Source organism: Acomys russatus, chromosome 5 (genome assembly GCF_903995435.1).
Source record: "Acomys russatus chromosome 5, mAcoRus1.1, whole genome shotgun sequence".
Lineage (NCBI taxonomy): Eukaryota > Metazoa > Chordata > Mammalia > Rodentia > Muridae > Acomys > Acomys russatus.
The window spans coordinates 72,157,534-72,174,974 of NC_067141.1; the positions used below are offsets into that span (position 1 = coordinate 72,157,534).

At 41.8% G+C, this 17,441-nt stretch overlaps 1 protein-coding gene across 2 annotated transcripts; it reads right to left on the reverse strand.

The window, feature by feature from the left end:
• Nucleotides 1-365: 365 nt before the first annotated feature.
• Nucleotides 366-11,436, reverse strand: Smndc1 (survival motor neuron domain containing 1). 2 transcript variants are annotated; one of them, XM_051146778.1, is made up of 6 exons: nucleotides 11,305-11,436; nucleotides 7,685-7,874; nucleotides 5,643-5,785; nucleotides 4,898-5,059; nucleotides 1,842-1,995; nucleotides 366-1,163 (listed from the first exon to the last, which is right to left on the reverse strand). In XM_051146778.1, exons 2-6 carry the CDS (start codon nucleotides 7,685-7,687, stop codon nucleotides 1,026-1,028), a joined length of 600 nt encoding a protein of 199 aa, XP_051002735.1. In that variant the 5' UTR covers nucleotides 7,688-7,874; nucleotides 11,305-11,436; the 3' UTR covers nucleotides 366-1,025. The 2 variants fall into 2 exon arrangements, with proteins under 2 accessions (XP_051002735.1, XP_051002734.1); XM_051146777.1 differs by lacking the exon at nucleotides 7,685-7,874.
• Nucleotides 11,437-17,441: the final 6,005 nt, after the last annotated feature.

Consider the following 17,441-nt stretch of genomic DNA (forward strand, 5'->3'; position numbering starts at 1 on the left):
AGGAAGACCCTTTTGTTCCTGTGTTTTTGGCTTAAACTCAACCTGGGATAACTATGGTGCTCATTTATACCAACAAATGCTGATAACTTGATCTAGTTAATAAAAATTACAAACTCAGCTACATGAACATAATATACAGGGAAATTATGGTCAGATTAATGCACAAGAAATACAGGAAAAATCTAATCATGAAACATTCAGTACTCTTGTTCATTAATTTAGCCTTGGGTTTTGTTTTGTTTTCTTATAAAAATAGTATCTACATTGTATACAGGGCTGTACATCAGCTTTTTGTTTTTCCATATAAACATTACACATCCCAAATATGGTACCACTACCACATGTTTAAAAAAAAAAAAAAAAAAAAAAATCAAGGAAAAAAAACAAACACCACCAAATAAACACCAGAGAAGGGGAACACATCCTAAACATGGTTTGTTTGGTTTTTAATATAAAATTCAAATTCAATGACAAAAACTACAAGGTGAGTCAATTCTGGAGGTGACCTAATAGGCCCAGGAAACAATTAATTCAAGGAAAAAGAACCTCAAAATAAACTTTGCCATTTATAAATTAACCTATATTTCGGCTTGTTTGGACAATGGCCAGGTTATAAAACTGAAGAAGTTCTTGTTAGCAGGTTTGGCCTTGTGCCTCGATGTTCTAATGGACTGCTGGAATAAGTCAAGTGCAGAGCATCTGAAAAGTCCAACTGAGGACTTACAAAATGTCTACACAACAGGAGATAAGTGGGGGCCTCAGTTCAGTAAGTCACATAAGTGCTGGCTTGAGCAGCTTTTACCTAGAAAAGTTGCCTTGTTCAACAACTCTGAGAATTGTGGTTAAGAAGTAATGAAAAGGAAAATGGTAGCAGTTATCAAATGTCTTCAAGTGTCAGTCTACCAAAGCCAAACAAAGACAACAATGTATCTTCCTTACTAACAAATAATTTACCTTTAGAAAAATATAAGGATAAAAAGGTAAATGTAAAGCCCTGCAGAGATGAAATCCAACAGTTTCTCTGACTATTGAGGCATCAAATGCCTGACGTTGTATTTAGATGTATCTTGATACTGTGTCATAGGCTTGTCAGCAATTCCACAAGTTCCTACTCCAACTTTGCCTGTTACACTTTCTGGCGAAGCAAAAATACTCCTCTTGACCTGAGAACAAAACCAAACAATTTCTGATCAGTGTCCAAAAGCAAATCTCAAACATTAATGTAAAAATATAATCAAGTTCCAATTTTCACAAAATGCATTGCTTTTGTAGAAAATATCATTACTTCTTACTAGTAGAAAGCTTACTTGTCTCAAGCAAGCTTTTAGGTTTTCAGTCTCAAATCCTATTTAAAGTATGAGCTATCTATTCTGGTATGAACAGAACACTGACTACAATGAATTTTATGGTGAGGGCAGCTGTGGTACAGAACCCCGCAGTACCAGAAGAAGCAGTGCTCATCAGCAGTACGTCTTGTGGAGTGGCTCCTTTGACAGCAATGAGAGGCTAACCTATGGGTGAGCATCCTTAGTTTGAGTATCTGAATTCTACAGTTATTTTCTACTCAAGGAACTTAAAAGGGATACTCAGAATAAACACGTATTTTTTTAAAAAGCAAAGCTCAGTGTGTTTTCTGAGTGCTAAAGGCACCACCAAACAGTCTTACAATTTCTTATGCAAAGGTTTATTGCAAAAAGTGGTTAATGACTACTGACAAAGCTTGGCAATCAAGAACTGGTTAAAACCATGTCCTTTGGGAAATCTACACCTCCACTTCTCATTTTCAAGTTATTTTAATGAAAGCATTTTCAGATCTACAAAGTAATGAAAGATGTACCAACCTGGCCTTTTTTGTTTTTAGAGTAAGCCCTGTTGTTGAACTGCTGCCATTTCACCTTCTGGTCCTCTCGTTCCTGCTCAAGCTCTTTTATTCTCTGTGCTTTTTTCAACGCTTTCTTCTTTTTATATTCACGCTGCTGAGCAATCATTTCTTTTCTGTGTGAAAACCCAGACATGTCAATTATTAAGATTTAAAAGACGATGTCCTTTTAACAGTGTAAAAACAAGACTTACATACTAATTTATTAATGAAAGCACAACTTTTCATTAAAAAACAATGCCAACATCTAGGTATGGTATAGCATTCCTGTAATCCTAGGTGGAAACAAGAGGGTCGGAGTTTTCAAAGTCCCCCTTCTAAGCTAAAGGCCAGTCTGGGACACACCAGAGCATGACTTAAAGAAAGAAAAACAAGCCAGGCATGATGGCGGACACCTTTAATCCCAGCACTTGGGAGGCAGAGAGGCAGGCAGATCGCTGTGAGTTAGAGGCCAGCCTGGTCTACAAATCCAGTCCAGGACAGTCAAGGTTACAGAGAAACCCTGTCTCGAAAAATCCAAAAACAAAAATTAAAAAAAGAAAATCAAGGGCTGGAGAGATGGCTCAGAGGTTAAGAGCACTGGCTGCTCTTCCAGAGTTCTTGAGTTCAATTCCCAGCAACCACATGGTGGCTCACAGCCATCCATAACAAGATCTGGTGCGCTCTTCTGGTGGGCAGGATGTTTAGGTGGAAGAAAGATGGCTCAATACCTAAAACCAGCCACCAAGCCAGACCTCGTTAGCTCACCTGAGCTTGACCCTGGGACCTACATGTGGAAGGAGGCTCACCTCCTTCAAGTTGTCCTCTGACCTCCACTTATACTGTAGTGCATATGTGAACCCAACAGTAAATAAATGTAAAATAAACAATGCCACTCACTGAGTACTCCTAAGACATGTTCTTCTGTAAATGAAAGTAGATAGAGCTCAATGGTAGAACACTTGCTAAGCATGCCAAGACCATGGACTCTGCCCGGAAAATGACAACAAAAACTTGTGTGTACATATACTTAGCTCTACTACAATGTACATCAGCTCTTTCAGCAAAGACTTATTTGTTTATTATGTGTGCCGTGATCTGCCTGCATGCACACCTGCAAGCCAGAAGAGGGCACCAGATCACATTATAGATCCTTGAGTCACCATGTGGTAGCTGGGAACTGAACTCAGGACCTTTCGAGGAGAAGTCAGTGCCGTTAACCTCTGAGCCATCGCTCCAGCCCAAGACTTGTTTGTTTTTTGTTTGTTTGTTTTTTAATACAGCTTTTGCTTGTTGTACTTTAGGAATATTAATATTCAATAAATGTGATGGTATAAACATATAATCCTAGTACTTCTAAGATAGAGGAGGTGGATCAGGAATTTAAATTGTGCCTCTAGCCTACGCTACATGAAACCCAGTCTTTAAAAAAAAGCTAAGCCTTTATCAATTTCTAAAAATACAATTAACAAGTGCAATGTATGCAACACTTGGGAAAACTGTATGAAGTAATTTAATGCAGATAAAACTCAACAAAATCGGAGGAAGACAGCAACCAAGACTGGCAGAACGGCACAGCCAATATTCTCAGTAATGACAGACAGCAACAACCTGGGCTCCAAGGAGAACCAGAGCCTAAGCAACTAATAGTCTGCTTGCTAACAGCAACTGAAAAGATGAAAGGTTTTTAAGAACAAATCCTGACCCCCCTCCACCAAATAACCAATCTGAAGCTAAGTGTTTTGTTTTTTCATACAGAAGACAAGAGTGAAACAAGAAACTAAACATGTTTTACAATCTGCTTTTCTTCATCAGGATGTTTAAATGTTATTTTAACAAGTGATATTTTTCTAAGTTCAAGGGCATTTATGTAGCCAACTTAAGTTTTGCAAGTTTACAAAATCATAAACACATTTTCAGTTACACACACACCCCTCACATACACACACAAGAACATGAAACACAGGACTCAGCAGTCTGCATTGTACACAGAAGCACATGGACTCAGAACCTTGTCTTCTATAATTTGTCTTATCTACCTCTGGTCCCAAATTTTTGTTACTTTTGTAGCTCCCACTTAAAAAAAAAAAAAATCAGGAACAGGCTAAGAACTATTATACACTTTACTTTAGAGATGAGGCAGATGTTAGATTTGTTCAACATCAATTAGAGAGAAAGGTCAGACAAAGTATGTAATGTAACCAATGTCACAGTGCTTCTGTTGTTTACTTTGCTAACTTTTATTTTGATCATTAATTTAGATGTCTGGTCTGGAAACTACTGGTCACTATGATGCCTCTTTTTTGTCCCCTTAAAACCACTGCCATGCAACCAGGTGTGGTAATCCCAGGCAGAGGGAGGTGCAACTCTGAGTTCAAGGACAGCCTGGTCTACCAATCGAGTCCAGGACAGCCACAACAACACAGAAAAACCCTGTCTGAAAAAAAATTAAGCCAAACCAAACCAAAAACTAAAAAACAACTGCTATGTCCCTTCCGTTTCTACACTTCTACACTTGACTGTTTATGCCCCCCCCCCCCAGCCCTTTACCACCTGCACCTTTAGTGGTACTAGGAATTTAGGCTCCATACCCAGGCTACATCCCTAGTCCTAAACACTTCCCTATATGTTCTTTTCTGAATATAGATAAGGCTCAAGAATGTGCCCATTGTAGTTTAGCCTTAGAACCTGACTGACAAAAATAACAGTAGGTGCTCTTAGTACACTGTCCTCTTCAGTGGATGTTCTAGTATATACTCAGGACAGTCTCCACTGTACCCAGGTGCACACACACTAATCTGCTGCTGCAAACTTCAGGACAACGTTAAATAGTAGAACCACACTCCAATGGAGCCTACATGGCTATCTTTGCACATTACTTCAAGTCCCCAAAGGGAGAAACTCTAACATGCAAAAGGTAAAGTCAGTCACTTTAAGCAGACTCTTGGGGCAACCTGAGTACTCAAAAGACCCAGGGAAGAGTGAGAAGCATGGCCATACAGTCAACGTCCGCCTGACTCAGGAAATAAGGCCACTCACTTCGACATTGGCTTGTTACCACTGTCCTCTTTTGCCTTCCTTCCTTCTTCGACAGGCTTGAGGTTCAACAATGGAGTCACTTCGGCATTGCCATAACCAGCAAAGGTGATTGCAGCGGTGCCATTTTCTTCATCTATCTCCTCAATCTCCGCTTCATAACACCTGTAAAGATATCATGGCTGTAAGCAGGTGAGTAAAGATTTAGTACTCAGCCTACAAGACTTATACTGCAGTGATTCAATTATCATGTCTCTAAAATCAGCTTCTGCAATCAAATGGCCCTTTTGGCAAAAATTGTACAAAAAGTTTAAAGTTAGGTACCTGATATTAAAAAGTCCTAAATAATAATTACCAGAAGTATCTCTTACACATCTACTCACTGTACGAAATCTCTTTGAGAAAAGCTAATTCTTTAAATGATTACTTTCAATGTATGCACTTGAGTGCAATGAGATTACCAGCCATTTATACTTTTTAATTTGAGGAAAAAACAATTCAGATCATTTTAGAAAACACCCATTCGCCTTCCTTTCCTTTAGGATCCAAATCATGCTTCTCCCCAAAACTTAAACTAAGTCCAATATTAAGTTGTGTTAATGGCAACCACGCAAGAATTACACTAGTTTTATATATCACATTACCTACACAGGTGATTAAAATGCGGTAGTCCAAACTGAATAAAAACATCTTACCATCGTATATTATTAATTCATGTTATACTTAAGGGTTGTTTTTCTACACTTACTGTCCATCTTCACTCCAGATCGCCATACACTTGTCCCCTACTTTCCATGAATGAGTAGGCTGAGTAGAAGCAAAACTGTCCGAACTTGCAAGAGTTTCTGAAGGTTGAGTTGACAGAAGGTCCTTGGTCAATTCTATAACTTCCTAAAATAGAAAACAAAACCCGTAACACTTGGAATTTAATACTGTCAACTACTTTCTTTTGGCTTTTAGTGGCAATTCTTTATCACAGAGCAGCTATGTATGTTGCATATGCAGCTCCTAGTGCTACTGAGAATATTGTTCCCATGCCCATATAGACACTGAGGAACAGCATTACACACACACATTTCAGTCATGTCTGACTTTTAAGTGCCTTTGTGATTTAACATTTCTCCACAGATAATAGGGACTGAATTTGATTCAAGGTAACTTTTACGACTGCAGTGTGTATTTCCTGCACCCACAGCTTTATAAGGCATTATTTGGCAGAAATATCAACTGTGTGTCCAATACACCTCCTCTATAAGTTCCCCCAAACACTGGAAAAGTCTGATTAGCACAAACACAAAATTCTTATACACATTTCTACTAAAATACTGTAAAGCATAAACCAGTAATTTTTCACCCCATTTTACTGCTAATCATCTAATTAGATTTAAAATAACCTACACCCACTTATCAAGCACCATGGCACAGCTTCGCTTTAAAAAGGAAAAAATTAACACACAGGCAGGCAGTGCCTCTGTGTGTGGTAGACATTTTTAATTCAGGCTTCTATTTATTAGTTTGACTCAGTGGTATGTTAGGAATAGTTAAAAACTATAAACAGGTTCTTAACTATCTGCTATGTTCTAATGAAGATGTATATTATTGTCTGATTTTCAAAGAACTTGTCTACTGGTTTCCTTCAATGCTGCATTTAAAAATCACATTCTATGTTTGGGGACAAATACAGTGAAAGTAAACTATTAAGACTCCTCAGGCACCCTCTGAAGTTTAGTAATAGTTGTTTTGGGTCAGTAGCCAAGGAAAGTTAAATATTACCTCTCCTAAAGACTGTACATCTTACTGGCTACTTTTGAAAAACTAGTATTTTTTTAAAGGTACCTGGAGAAGGATCCGTTTTGTGAATTAAAACAAAACAAAACCAGGTGGTGGCAGCACACACCTTTAATCCCAGCACTCAAGAAGCAAAGGCAGGTGGATCTCTGTGAGTTTGAGGCCAGCCTGGACTATAGAGCAAGATCCAGGACAGCCAAAGCTGTTGTTACACAGAGAAACCCTGTCTCAAAAAACTGGGGGGTGGGGGGGGGGTGCTAGATTTGGGTTGAAAATTTAATAAAAATCACCTCTAAGGTAGGGTCAGTTTTGTGAGTTAAACAAAACAAAGTAGGTGAGTTGAAATTTTAATTTTTAAAAAATCTTTAAGGATTGCCAAGTAGACATCTTTTTTTCCTCTCCTTTTCTAAGTCGTGGAGGTGATGCATGAGTTCATTAGCTCTCCAACACTGAAGACTGAACCAGCAAGTTCTCTACTACTGTTACACCAATAGCCCTCAAACATGTTTCTAAACAATTCTATGTAAACAAAGCAGGAGTGTTTCCAATAAGAATAAATTACCCAATTTTGTTCTCTGAACCACATTCATGGCCAGGGATATAAGCCAAAAAATAGGCCTAACTCAGAGCCTACTGTCTCTATCATTAAATATTTGTCTCTCCTTCCAGGGATCACGTATTTAAAGCACAAACATGAGTTCTAGCTCTGTAAGAAGTCTCTGTTTAAAACCTTTTCTTATATGACAGAACATTTCCATCACATTTATAAGAAACTATATTAAATGAAAAGCTGTGCTTAATTTTTAAAGCTCTGTGCCAAGAAGGCCCTTCTTATAAAAACAGAATCCAGAGCATTTATTCCTACTGTCCTGTAACTGTCATTTTACATGTCCCTCCCAGTAATTTATGAAGAACCTTTTCAATTTTTGTCTTCACATGTGTAGACGGACCAAAGTATTAGAAAAACCTTTTATGTATGAGGGGGTTCTTGAAGGTACATACCATTAATTACTTTTCCTCCCCCAAGTCTGAGTTCTGAAACTGCTCCTTCATTGACAGATGGGCAGCAGTTACAGTAACCGGCAATTCCAGGAAGCATCAGGTGTTGTGATCTACATATCAGCAGGTCAAAGGGGGTGCACCCAAGCACTCTGCTTACTGAAGGAAGGCGTTTCGGGGATGCAGAGAGCCACTGTAATATATGAGACAAGTGACTTGACCCCTGCCTCCTTTAGAACCAGTTTATTCAGCAACACAGCCTAATAAATTGACTATTTTGTGATTACTATAGACTGCCCAGGGAAATAATGAACTAACTAGCCTGATTTTACTATACCTACTTTCTAAGTAAAAAATGAAAAAGCAGTTCAAGGACTTCAAAAGATTAATCTGTAGCCTGGATTTAATATTCTATAGGAAAGACAGAAACATGGAAACCTTGCTGGAAAAATAAACATAAGAAATTAGAAGCCATTTTGATGGCCCCCAAAAAAAGAAAATGGAGAAGCTACAAGCTTAATAATCTAATCAGACAGAATTTAAATAATAGTGGCTTTTAGGTTCCCCACAGCAGCAAGTGGGTAGAGGAGAGAGCCACCTAGAAACAGAAGCTACTCTCTAGTCTCAATGCAAACACACTGAGCACATATCAATACTTGGTTGGGAGCACATATCCAAATAGTTCTCATAATTTTACCTAATCCTAAGAGATGATTTCCACTTTCCAATAGTTTTCAGTCCAAATCATACCTAGTAACCAAAATCAAGCTTCTTTTAAATAATAAGAGAAAAATATTGATGAAGATGGGCCAATACTTTCACTACTTAAGCTTGTAATCTGTACCATCCGGTGTTTGATCAACTGTAGTTATTTAAAATAAATAAAAAACAAACAAATAAATAGCTTCTCAGTTACCCAAGTTATATCTCACTCATTTAGCCAGTGGCTACACGTGGCTAGTGGCTGCACGTGGCTAGTGGCTACACGTGGCTATGGCATTAAACGGCAGGCACAGGACGTATTCACCATCACAGAAGCAAATTCCACCAGGTTGTTCTAAAGGCTATATTAAAGACACTTTCGTAAACAAATGACTTCAAAGTCATTACTCCTTTGCCTTTTTTGAGACAAAGCCTCATTGTCACCCTGGCTAGCCTGGAATTCTCTATGTTAACCAGGTTGGCCTCAAACACATAAGAAATCTGCCTGCCTATGCCTGATTTGCTTGTGTTTTGTTGATTTTTTCCCCCAGTGCAGGGAATGGAACTGTAGAGCCTTATGTATTCTCTAAGCAGCTATATTACCAGCCTCCAAATCATTATTAACTGAAACCTTTTAGGTAAACACTATGTTTACTACAGGGTTTCTCCCTATCATACTTTTCCATTATAGATTTATATCAAGATAGCTGACCCCATACTCCAAGATAGTTTACCTTAGAACGGTAAAAAGACCTGGTAATAATATTTGAAACTAGACTCCCACCTCCTGCTCTAACATCTCTACATCACACTCCCCTCCTGCTGCCCTTTAAGACAGATGGGTGGGGTTGAGTTTGTTTCTGTCATCTAACCTTCACTGCACCAAATGAGCAGACAGGAAACAAACACTGGGTTACTGTTTACACAAGACCTGGGAGCGGAGGAATTGTTTCCTCAACACTTCTTACTGAATGGCACGTGCACTTCATAGGCCTGCCTTCTGGCCACTAAAGGAGAGTCTTATTCAAAGTAAAACTACCCTACATATTTTTGTTTTTAAAAATAACACATACTTGGGTTTAAGAGCACAGACTGCTCTTCCAGAGGTCCTGAGTTCAATTCCCAGCTACCACATGGTGGCTCATAACCATCTATAATGTGATCTGATGCCCTCTTCTGGAGTGTAGTAGGCACACATGCAGGCAGAACATGGTATACATAATAAATAAATCTTTTTTAAAACAACTTTAAGTATAAAATCTGAGTTTGAAAAAAACAACTCATTTTAAACTACAGGTAAGCTCTTTCAGAATTCCAAATTTATTAAGCCCTTCCAAGTAAATTACACTGGAAATTGTGTGGGGGAGATTTCGTTTTGGGTTTTTGTTGTTGTTTTGAGATAAAAAGAATGACTGTTTAGATGGAACACAGAATAAGCAGAGATCATCAAAACATGATCTGAAAACTTCTAAGATCAGGCTCAGAATTTAAGAACATTCTTTGTTGTTTTATGAGACAGGGTTTCTCTGTATAGCTCTGGCTGTCTTGGAACTCTCTTTGAAGACCAGGCTGTCCTCAAACTCAGAGATTAGTCTGCCGCTGCCTCTCACCAGACTGCTGGGATTAAAGGCATGTGCCACCGCCATGCCTGGCCAAGAAGAACATTCTAAAGATCAAAATTTCCATATACAGTATTAATTACATTTAGTATTTGTGGGAAAGATTGTAAACTTTGTCCCAGGTGAAAGCAGTCTTGGCGGGCTTTGTCCTTGGAAACACCAGGGACGGACTGAATGGAGCCACCCTGGATCTGAAATTCAGGAAATAAACTGGGGGACTCCGGTTCTAATCAATGGGGACAGGGATCCTGACCCAGATCGGCCATTGCACACCCGAGAGAGACGCAGGTGGAGGAGAGAGAAGGCTGCATCTTTTGGAGCAGGATCGCCCGTGGATTTGGGCAGAGACCAGCTTACAGGCCAGAGACACCTGGGGATCTGTCCCGTGAAACAGATACCGGAAGGTTTACTCTTGTTTCCCTTTAACCCTTCTTCCTTCTTGTATAGGATTGTATAATAAAGTCTAATTGTTTTGTTTTTGGTTTTTTGTCTGTTTTTCAAGACAGGGTCTCTGTGTTTGCCTTGGCTGTCCTGGACTCCCTTTGTAGACCAGGCTGGCCTCCAACTCAGAGATACACCTGCCTCGGCCTCCCAAGTACTGGGATTAAAGGCGTGCACCACCACTTTTATAGGCTTTTATAAAGTCTAATTGTTAAGAAACAGAGCCAACAAGTAGTTTTATTAACCTGGTGTTCTGAGTAACAACAGATGTTTAAGTTTGTCCTGAAATTCCAGTGTTTCATTCTTCCTAAATCCTAGAATGAAAGGCTAAATCTCCTTTTGACACTAATTCATTTTCAACAAGGCTCAACACCTACAAAGCATAGTCTTAAGTTCAAATGCCTATATCACATCCATACAGACAGAATGTTACCTCTTAACACATGTTCACAACGTAGTTTTAATAAAAGGAATAGCTCATTAACTTCGTAAAATAAGCCCACATTTCATCTTTAAATAATCTCATGTCACTAAAAAGGATCTTAATCAGGTTATACACTCCTCTTTTAATAGCACTACTTTTTGAACTAGGTTTTCTTCTCACGTCTTTAAAACTAAAAACTTAACCAGTTCCAAGGTTTCTGCTCATGAAATTGTATTTTTTCATTCATGCTGATGTACACCAAATACAGGAAGCAACTTGAGAAGTCTCAGTGCCTATACACAGGTGCACGTGTACAGTCAAGCAGGAGCACCTTCCTCACAGACGCTCTGAATGCCAATGGACTCTGAACAAGATCGGACTTAAAGACAAATATTCTTTCCAGACATCATCAACTACAACTGTCCACCTATTCTTACCTGCAAATCTTTCTTTAGTTTCAGCAGATCTTCATTTTCTCCGTTTCCAGATAGAGCAGCTTCTACTTGCTGGAGTTGAGCTTTGTAGCTAGCCAACTGTTTTGCTAGATCCTCTGACATCTAAGGAAAATGAAAATGGACCATACAAATCAGGTCAAATACCAAATCACAAAAATGTTTCTCTGGCCTGCCTAATTTTATCACTTTTGCTCCAAATTTTTATTCAGTTTTACTTTCTTCAGATTTATTTAACTAATCCACAAACTTCAAGGCAATAAACTCTTAATTACAAATATGGTGGCACACGCCTTTAATCCCTTTAATCCCAGCTCCCAGCCCGAAAGAGGCAGAGGCAGGCGGATCTCTGTAAGTTCCAGGCCAGCCTGGTCTACAAAATGACTCTAGGGCAGCTAAGGCTACATAGAGAAACCCTGTATCGGGAAAAAAAAATCTCCCAAAGAGCATGCTATTAAAAAAAAGAAGAAAGCCAAGTCTAAGGAGGAAAAGGCATGTCTCTCTGTGAATTCGAGGCCAGACTGGTCTTCAAAGCCAAGTCCAGGACAGAAGCCAGGGCCACACATAGAAACCCTATCTTGAACAAATAAAAACTTAAACAAAAAATAAATAAATAATAAGGCTGCAACATACTTAAAGTTTGGAAAAAATGAAGCCAGCGTGTAGTGGAGCACGTCTTTAATCCCAGTACTTGGGAGACAGACAAACATCTGAGGCCAGCCTGGTCCTGAGTTCCAGGACAGCCAAGCTACACAGAGAAACCCTGTGTCAAAAACAAAAAGTTGGAAAAGCCAAAATCGGAAATGTTAGCAGATAAAACGTTTTTTGTTTTTTTGTTTTGTTTTTGTTTTTGTTTTTTTGCTTTTTTTTGTTTGTTTGTTTTTGGTTAACTACACAAATTCCTTTCTCTACTACCCAACTCCAAGTGTACATATTCCTCAGGGCACGAATATTCTTCATACATAGGAGAACCCGCCTTTCGCCAAATCCAAAATACAGCTCGATGTCCTAAACAGTGAGACACAGAGAAGCCTTCCTCCTTAAGGGGTACGAAAACATACGGGTCCTCTGTGGACCATCTCTGGAACATTCCTGTTCGCCGGAACCCTGGAATCCGTCCGGGCAGACCCTTCCAGTCTTTAGGGTTCAAATAAGCCAGCTTTTCTCCCGGTCACCCAGCTCTCCAAGGCCCGCCATTAATTCCTGCCCACCACATCCGAGCAGGAAGCTCAACCCTTCAGCTCCCATGGAAACCGACGGGTCCCCCATGACGGCCACGCTCACCGCGTCGGCCCGGAAGCCCCGACGCAGGCCAGGGCCACCCGCCCGGGGAGCGAGGACAGCCGGCTCCTAACACTGCCCGTGCCGGCGCCTCGTCTGCGGGCCTCCGTCCCAACTCCAGCCCGAGGCCCGGCTCGGCCTGGCTCGCCCTCCCCCAGAGGCTCCTTACCTTGGGCGGGGTTGGGGACGGGACGGCGGGCAGGGGTCGGGGAAGCGAGCACAACGGCGGCAGGGGCAGCGGCGGCGGGGAAAACACCCACGACGACGAGAAGATTCGGTCGCAAAAGGAATAACTCCGGCGGCGAAGGGGGAGGGGAGGAGAGCCGGGCTCAGGCAAAAGGAAAAGACAAGGCGAGCGAGATCTCGCGAACACATAAACTCTCGCGAAATGGAGCTTGAGTCACGTGACCCGCGGCGTCCTCTAAGCGGCCTGCGTTTGCGGCCTCAGAACGCGGAGTGGGTGTGGCCTAATAGGCAGGAAGTGGCGTGCCTGGGCTGCGCCAGGAGCCCAGGGCTGGTTCGTCTGACGTCAGTTCCGCCTTGTGGTGGGCGTGGCGAGTGGCTCTGTTGTCGGGGATAGTCAGGTTCCCAGGGGCGTTAACTCGTGTGATCTTTTCCGGCAAGCGGTGGCGCTGATACGAAAGAAGATGGGCCGGGCGTGACAGCGCGTGCCTTCCGTCCCAGCGCCGCGGGGGCCGAGGCAGGGGGGATCTGAGTGTGAGGCAGGCACGGTCTGCATAGCGAGTTCCGGGCCAGCCAAGGCTGCAATAGCGGGACCTTGTACGCCAAGAGAAGGGAAGTTTTGTTTGTTTTGTTGTTGTGTAAAAAATAGGTGTAGCCAGTAAAAGTAAGTGAAATGACAGAGTGACCAATTGGGGTGCGTAGACATCACACATAGGAGCTAAAAGTCATGTGGTGAAAGGAAGTAGAGAAAGGGGTTATTTACACAAAGTGTCACAAGTATGAAGCACCGCTGAGCGTGGTGGCGCACGCCTTTAATCCCAGCACTCGGGAGGCAGAGGCAGGCGGATAGCTGTGAGTTCGAGGCCAGCCTGGTCTACAAAGTGAGTCCAGGACGGCCAAGGTTACACAGAGAAACCCTGTCTCGAAAAAACAAAAAAACAAAACAAAACAAAACAAAAAACAAGTATGAAGCACCATATTCCACAGAGGATAAATAATCACAATGAAAAGTTAGTCTACAGAGTGAGTTCCAGGACAGCCAAGGATACACGGAGAAACTCTCAAAAAAACAAAACAAAAAACAAAACAAAGCAAACAAACAAACAAAAACTATGGCTATAAAAATTGAACAAGCCAGGTGGTAGTGTCACACCTTTATTCCCACCACTCACAGGTAGGTGAGCTCCAGACCAGCCTAGTCTACAGAGTGAGTTCCAGGACAGCAAAAGCTACACAGAGAAACCCTGACTGGAAAAGTCAAAATACTAATAGTGATGATGATGATGATGATATAAATAAAATTGTGGACAGGACAGGCTGGTGATGTTCACACACACAAAGTCCTATCACCCTCCCAACACACATACCCAAACCATTATGTGTGGAAATGTGAACATAAACCATATTAGATGATGCTAGCATTTGATATTCTATGATATGCTCAATTGCTAGTTAGGTGTGAAGTTTATCTTAGTTACTTAGGGGAAAGGCTCATGGTTAGGTTTTAGAGATACCTTCAAATGGTATGGGCAAATACCACATTACATAGCTGGGTGTGGCAGCACATGCCTATAGCTTGTTGGCATTATGAGGAAAAGGAAATTGAGGCCAGCCTCAGATATGTGGTGAGTTCAAAGTTAGTCTAGGCTACATGAGACTTCTCAAGCAATAAAAATGATGTAAAATATTTACATAATTTGAACATACATATACTTTCTTTTTTGGGTTTTTTTGAGACAGGGTTTCTCTCTAGCCTTGGCTGTCCTGGAACTCGCTCTGTAGACCAGGCTGGCCTTGAACTCACAGAGATCCGCCTGCCTCTGCCTCCCAAGTGCTGGGGATTAAAGGCGTGCACCACCAGGCCAGGCTGTTGGTTTGTTTTTTGAGACAGGATTTCTCTGTGTAGCCTTGCCTGTCCTGGACCCTCTTTGTAGATCAGGCTAGCCTTGAATTTACAGAGACACACCTGCCTCTGTGTCCTGAGTGCTGGGACTAAAGGCGTGTGCCATCACGCCCAGCTTCATACATACATATATGCTTATATCTGTGTTCATATTTCATGTGAGTGTTCACATAAAATTTAAAAAGCAAACTGTTTAGAGTCTTTGAATTTAATGGAGAATGTATAACAGTCCATGGTTCTAACCTCCTAACTTTCTTGTATATTTGACAATTTTCTTTTTTTTGTATTTTTGTTTTTGTTTTGTTTTTTCGAGACAGGGTTTCTCTGTGTAGCCTCAGCTGTCCTGAACTCACTTTGTAGACCAGGCTGGCCTGGAACTCACAGCGATCCGCCTGCCTCTGCCTCCCGAGTGCTGGGATTACAGGCGTGCGCCACCATGCCCAGCATATTTGACAATTTTCAAAATGAAAATATGAGAGAAAGTATTTATAGCCTGGCAAGAATAGATTTTTGAATGATTTCGTGTGTGTGTGTGTGTGTGTGTGTGTGTGTGTGTGTGTGTGTGTAGATGGCGAATGGAGGGAAACTGAGTGATTGCTTGGTAAGCACAGACAGAAAGTAAGATTACAAGTACAGACATGGTCCTCAGAAACAAAAGACAAGCCGTGCATGGTGGCGCACGCCTTTAATCCCAGCACTCAGGAGGCAGAGGCAGGAGGATCGCTGTGAGTTCAAGGCCAGCCTGGTCTACAAATCCAGTCAAGGACAGCCAAGGCTGCTCAGAGAAACCCTGTTTCAAAAAACCAAAACAAACAAAAGACAGCAGACTGGGGCCTTTCAGTAGAAAGACATCAAGAAGATGTGGCAGTGAAGGCGGTGGTCACCAGGAGCGCTTTGAAGGCTTGGACGGAACGTATGTATAAGTACTCAGTCAAGGGAGTTATTCAAGATGACCTCTGATGGAGCTTTTTAAAGCCGTCATTTTTTATTTTGTGTGTACAGGTGTTCTGCCTGCATGTGTCTGTACCACATGCATGCAGTCCTCATGGATGCCAGAAAGGGTACAGGATTTCCTGGGACTGTAGTTAAAGATGGTTGTTTGTTGAGACAGGGTTTCTCTGTGTAACTTAGGCTGTCCTGGACTCACTCTGTAGACCAGGCTGGCCTTGAACTCACAGCGATCCGCCAGCCTCTGCCTCCTGAGAGATGGGATTAAAGGCGTGCACCACCACGGCCGGTAGTTAAAGATGGTTGTAAGCCATCTTGTGATGCTGGGAATCAAACCTTAGTACTCTGGAGGAGCAACAAGTGCTCCCAACTGCTGAGCCGTCTCTCCAACTCCTTCAGGTGGCCTTTGAAAGTGGAGTTACTGGCGCTGAAGAGATAGCTCACCCCGAAATGAAGAACGCTGGCTGCTCTTCCAGAAGACCCAAGTTCAATTCCCAGCAAACCCATGGCAGCTCACAACTGTCTGTAACTCCAGTTCCAGGCGATCTCATACTCTCACACAAACATACATGCAAGCAAAACATCAATGCACATAAAATAAAATAAAAAAGAAAGAAAGAAAGAGGAGTTACTGTATCACTCAGCATCCCAGCTCCAGATAGCATCCTCTTTACGGGGCATTTCCACCTCCACATGCAGGAAGCCTATATGTCTGTTCTCTTAGACGTTAGAACAAAGAGAAAATGAGAAATAATTCACATCATTTTTACTGCACAGTGTATGGCAGAACAACCTTGTTTTGTTTTGCAACAGAGTTTCTCTGTGTAGCCTTGGCTGTCCTGGACTCGCTTTGTAGACCAGGCTGGCCTTGAACTCATAGTGACCCACCTGCCTCTGCCTCCCAAGTGCTGGGACTAAAGGCGTGCACCACCATGCCCGGCTTAGAACAACCATTTTTTCAAAAGGATTATTGAGCCAATAAACCACAGGTGACAGTGGAATGTGTCCCTACATGTAGGAAGAGGGAAGAGGGAGAAACCTAAAAGAGAAGAAAAGAAAGAAAAAGGAAAAGGCAGCCATTTGACTTTTTAATTTTTTATGTGTAGTGTGTGTATGTGTGTGTGTGTGTGTGTGTGTGTGTGTGTGTAACCCTAACCCTGAGTGCACACATGGCACGGCATTCATGTGGAGGCCCGGAGAGGGCTTCAGGTGTCAGTCCTTGCTTTCCACTTCGAGACAGTTGTTCATGCTGTCAGCCCCAGACTCCCTGGCTGGTTCTTTAACGTCCAGGGATCCTCCCGTCTTGGCCTCCAGGGCTGCTAGAGAAGCCCTGGGATTGCAGAGTCGCTGCCATGCGCAGCTTTTACAGAGCTTCCAGGGATTAGAACTCTGGTCTTTGTATTTTCATGACAAATGATTTACCCACTAAGCCACTGGTTTTCTTTTCTTTTTTAAAAAAATGTATTTATTATGTATGCATCATTCTGCCTGCATGTGTGCCTACCCACTAGAAGAGGGCAGTAGATCTCATAGATTGTTATGAGCCACCATGTGGTAGCTGGGAATTGAACTCAGGACCTCTGGAAGAGCAGTCAGTGCTCTTCACCTCTGAGCCATCTCTCCAGCCCCCTAAGCCAGTGGTTTTCAACCTGCGGGTCATATACCAGATATCCTGCATATCAGATATTTACAGTATGATTCATAACAGCAAAATTACAGTTATGGGGTAGCAACAAAAATAATCCCAGGTTGGGGGTCACCACACCAGGAGGAACTGTATTGAAGGGTCGCAGCATTAGGAAGGCTG

What these genes read in the sequence shown, in the direction of transcription:
- Smndc1 (XM_051146777.1), bottom strand. Translation starts at nt 11,424, where the DNA reads ATGTCAGAGGATCTAGCAAAACAGTTGGCTAGCTACAAAGCTCAACTC. An exon ending in ATCTGGAGTGAAGATGGACA is followed by an intron (nt 5,060 to 5,642) that starts GTAAGTGTAGAA and finishes ATATCTTTACAG; the next exon opens with GTGTTATGAAGCGGAGATTG. An exon ending in CTAAAAACAAAAAAGGCCAG is followed by an intron (nt 1,164 to 1,841) that starts GTTGGTACATCT and finishes TTTTGTTCTCAG; the next exon opens with GTCAAGAGGAGTATTTTTGC.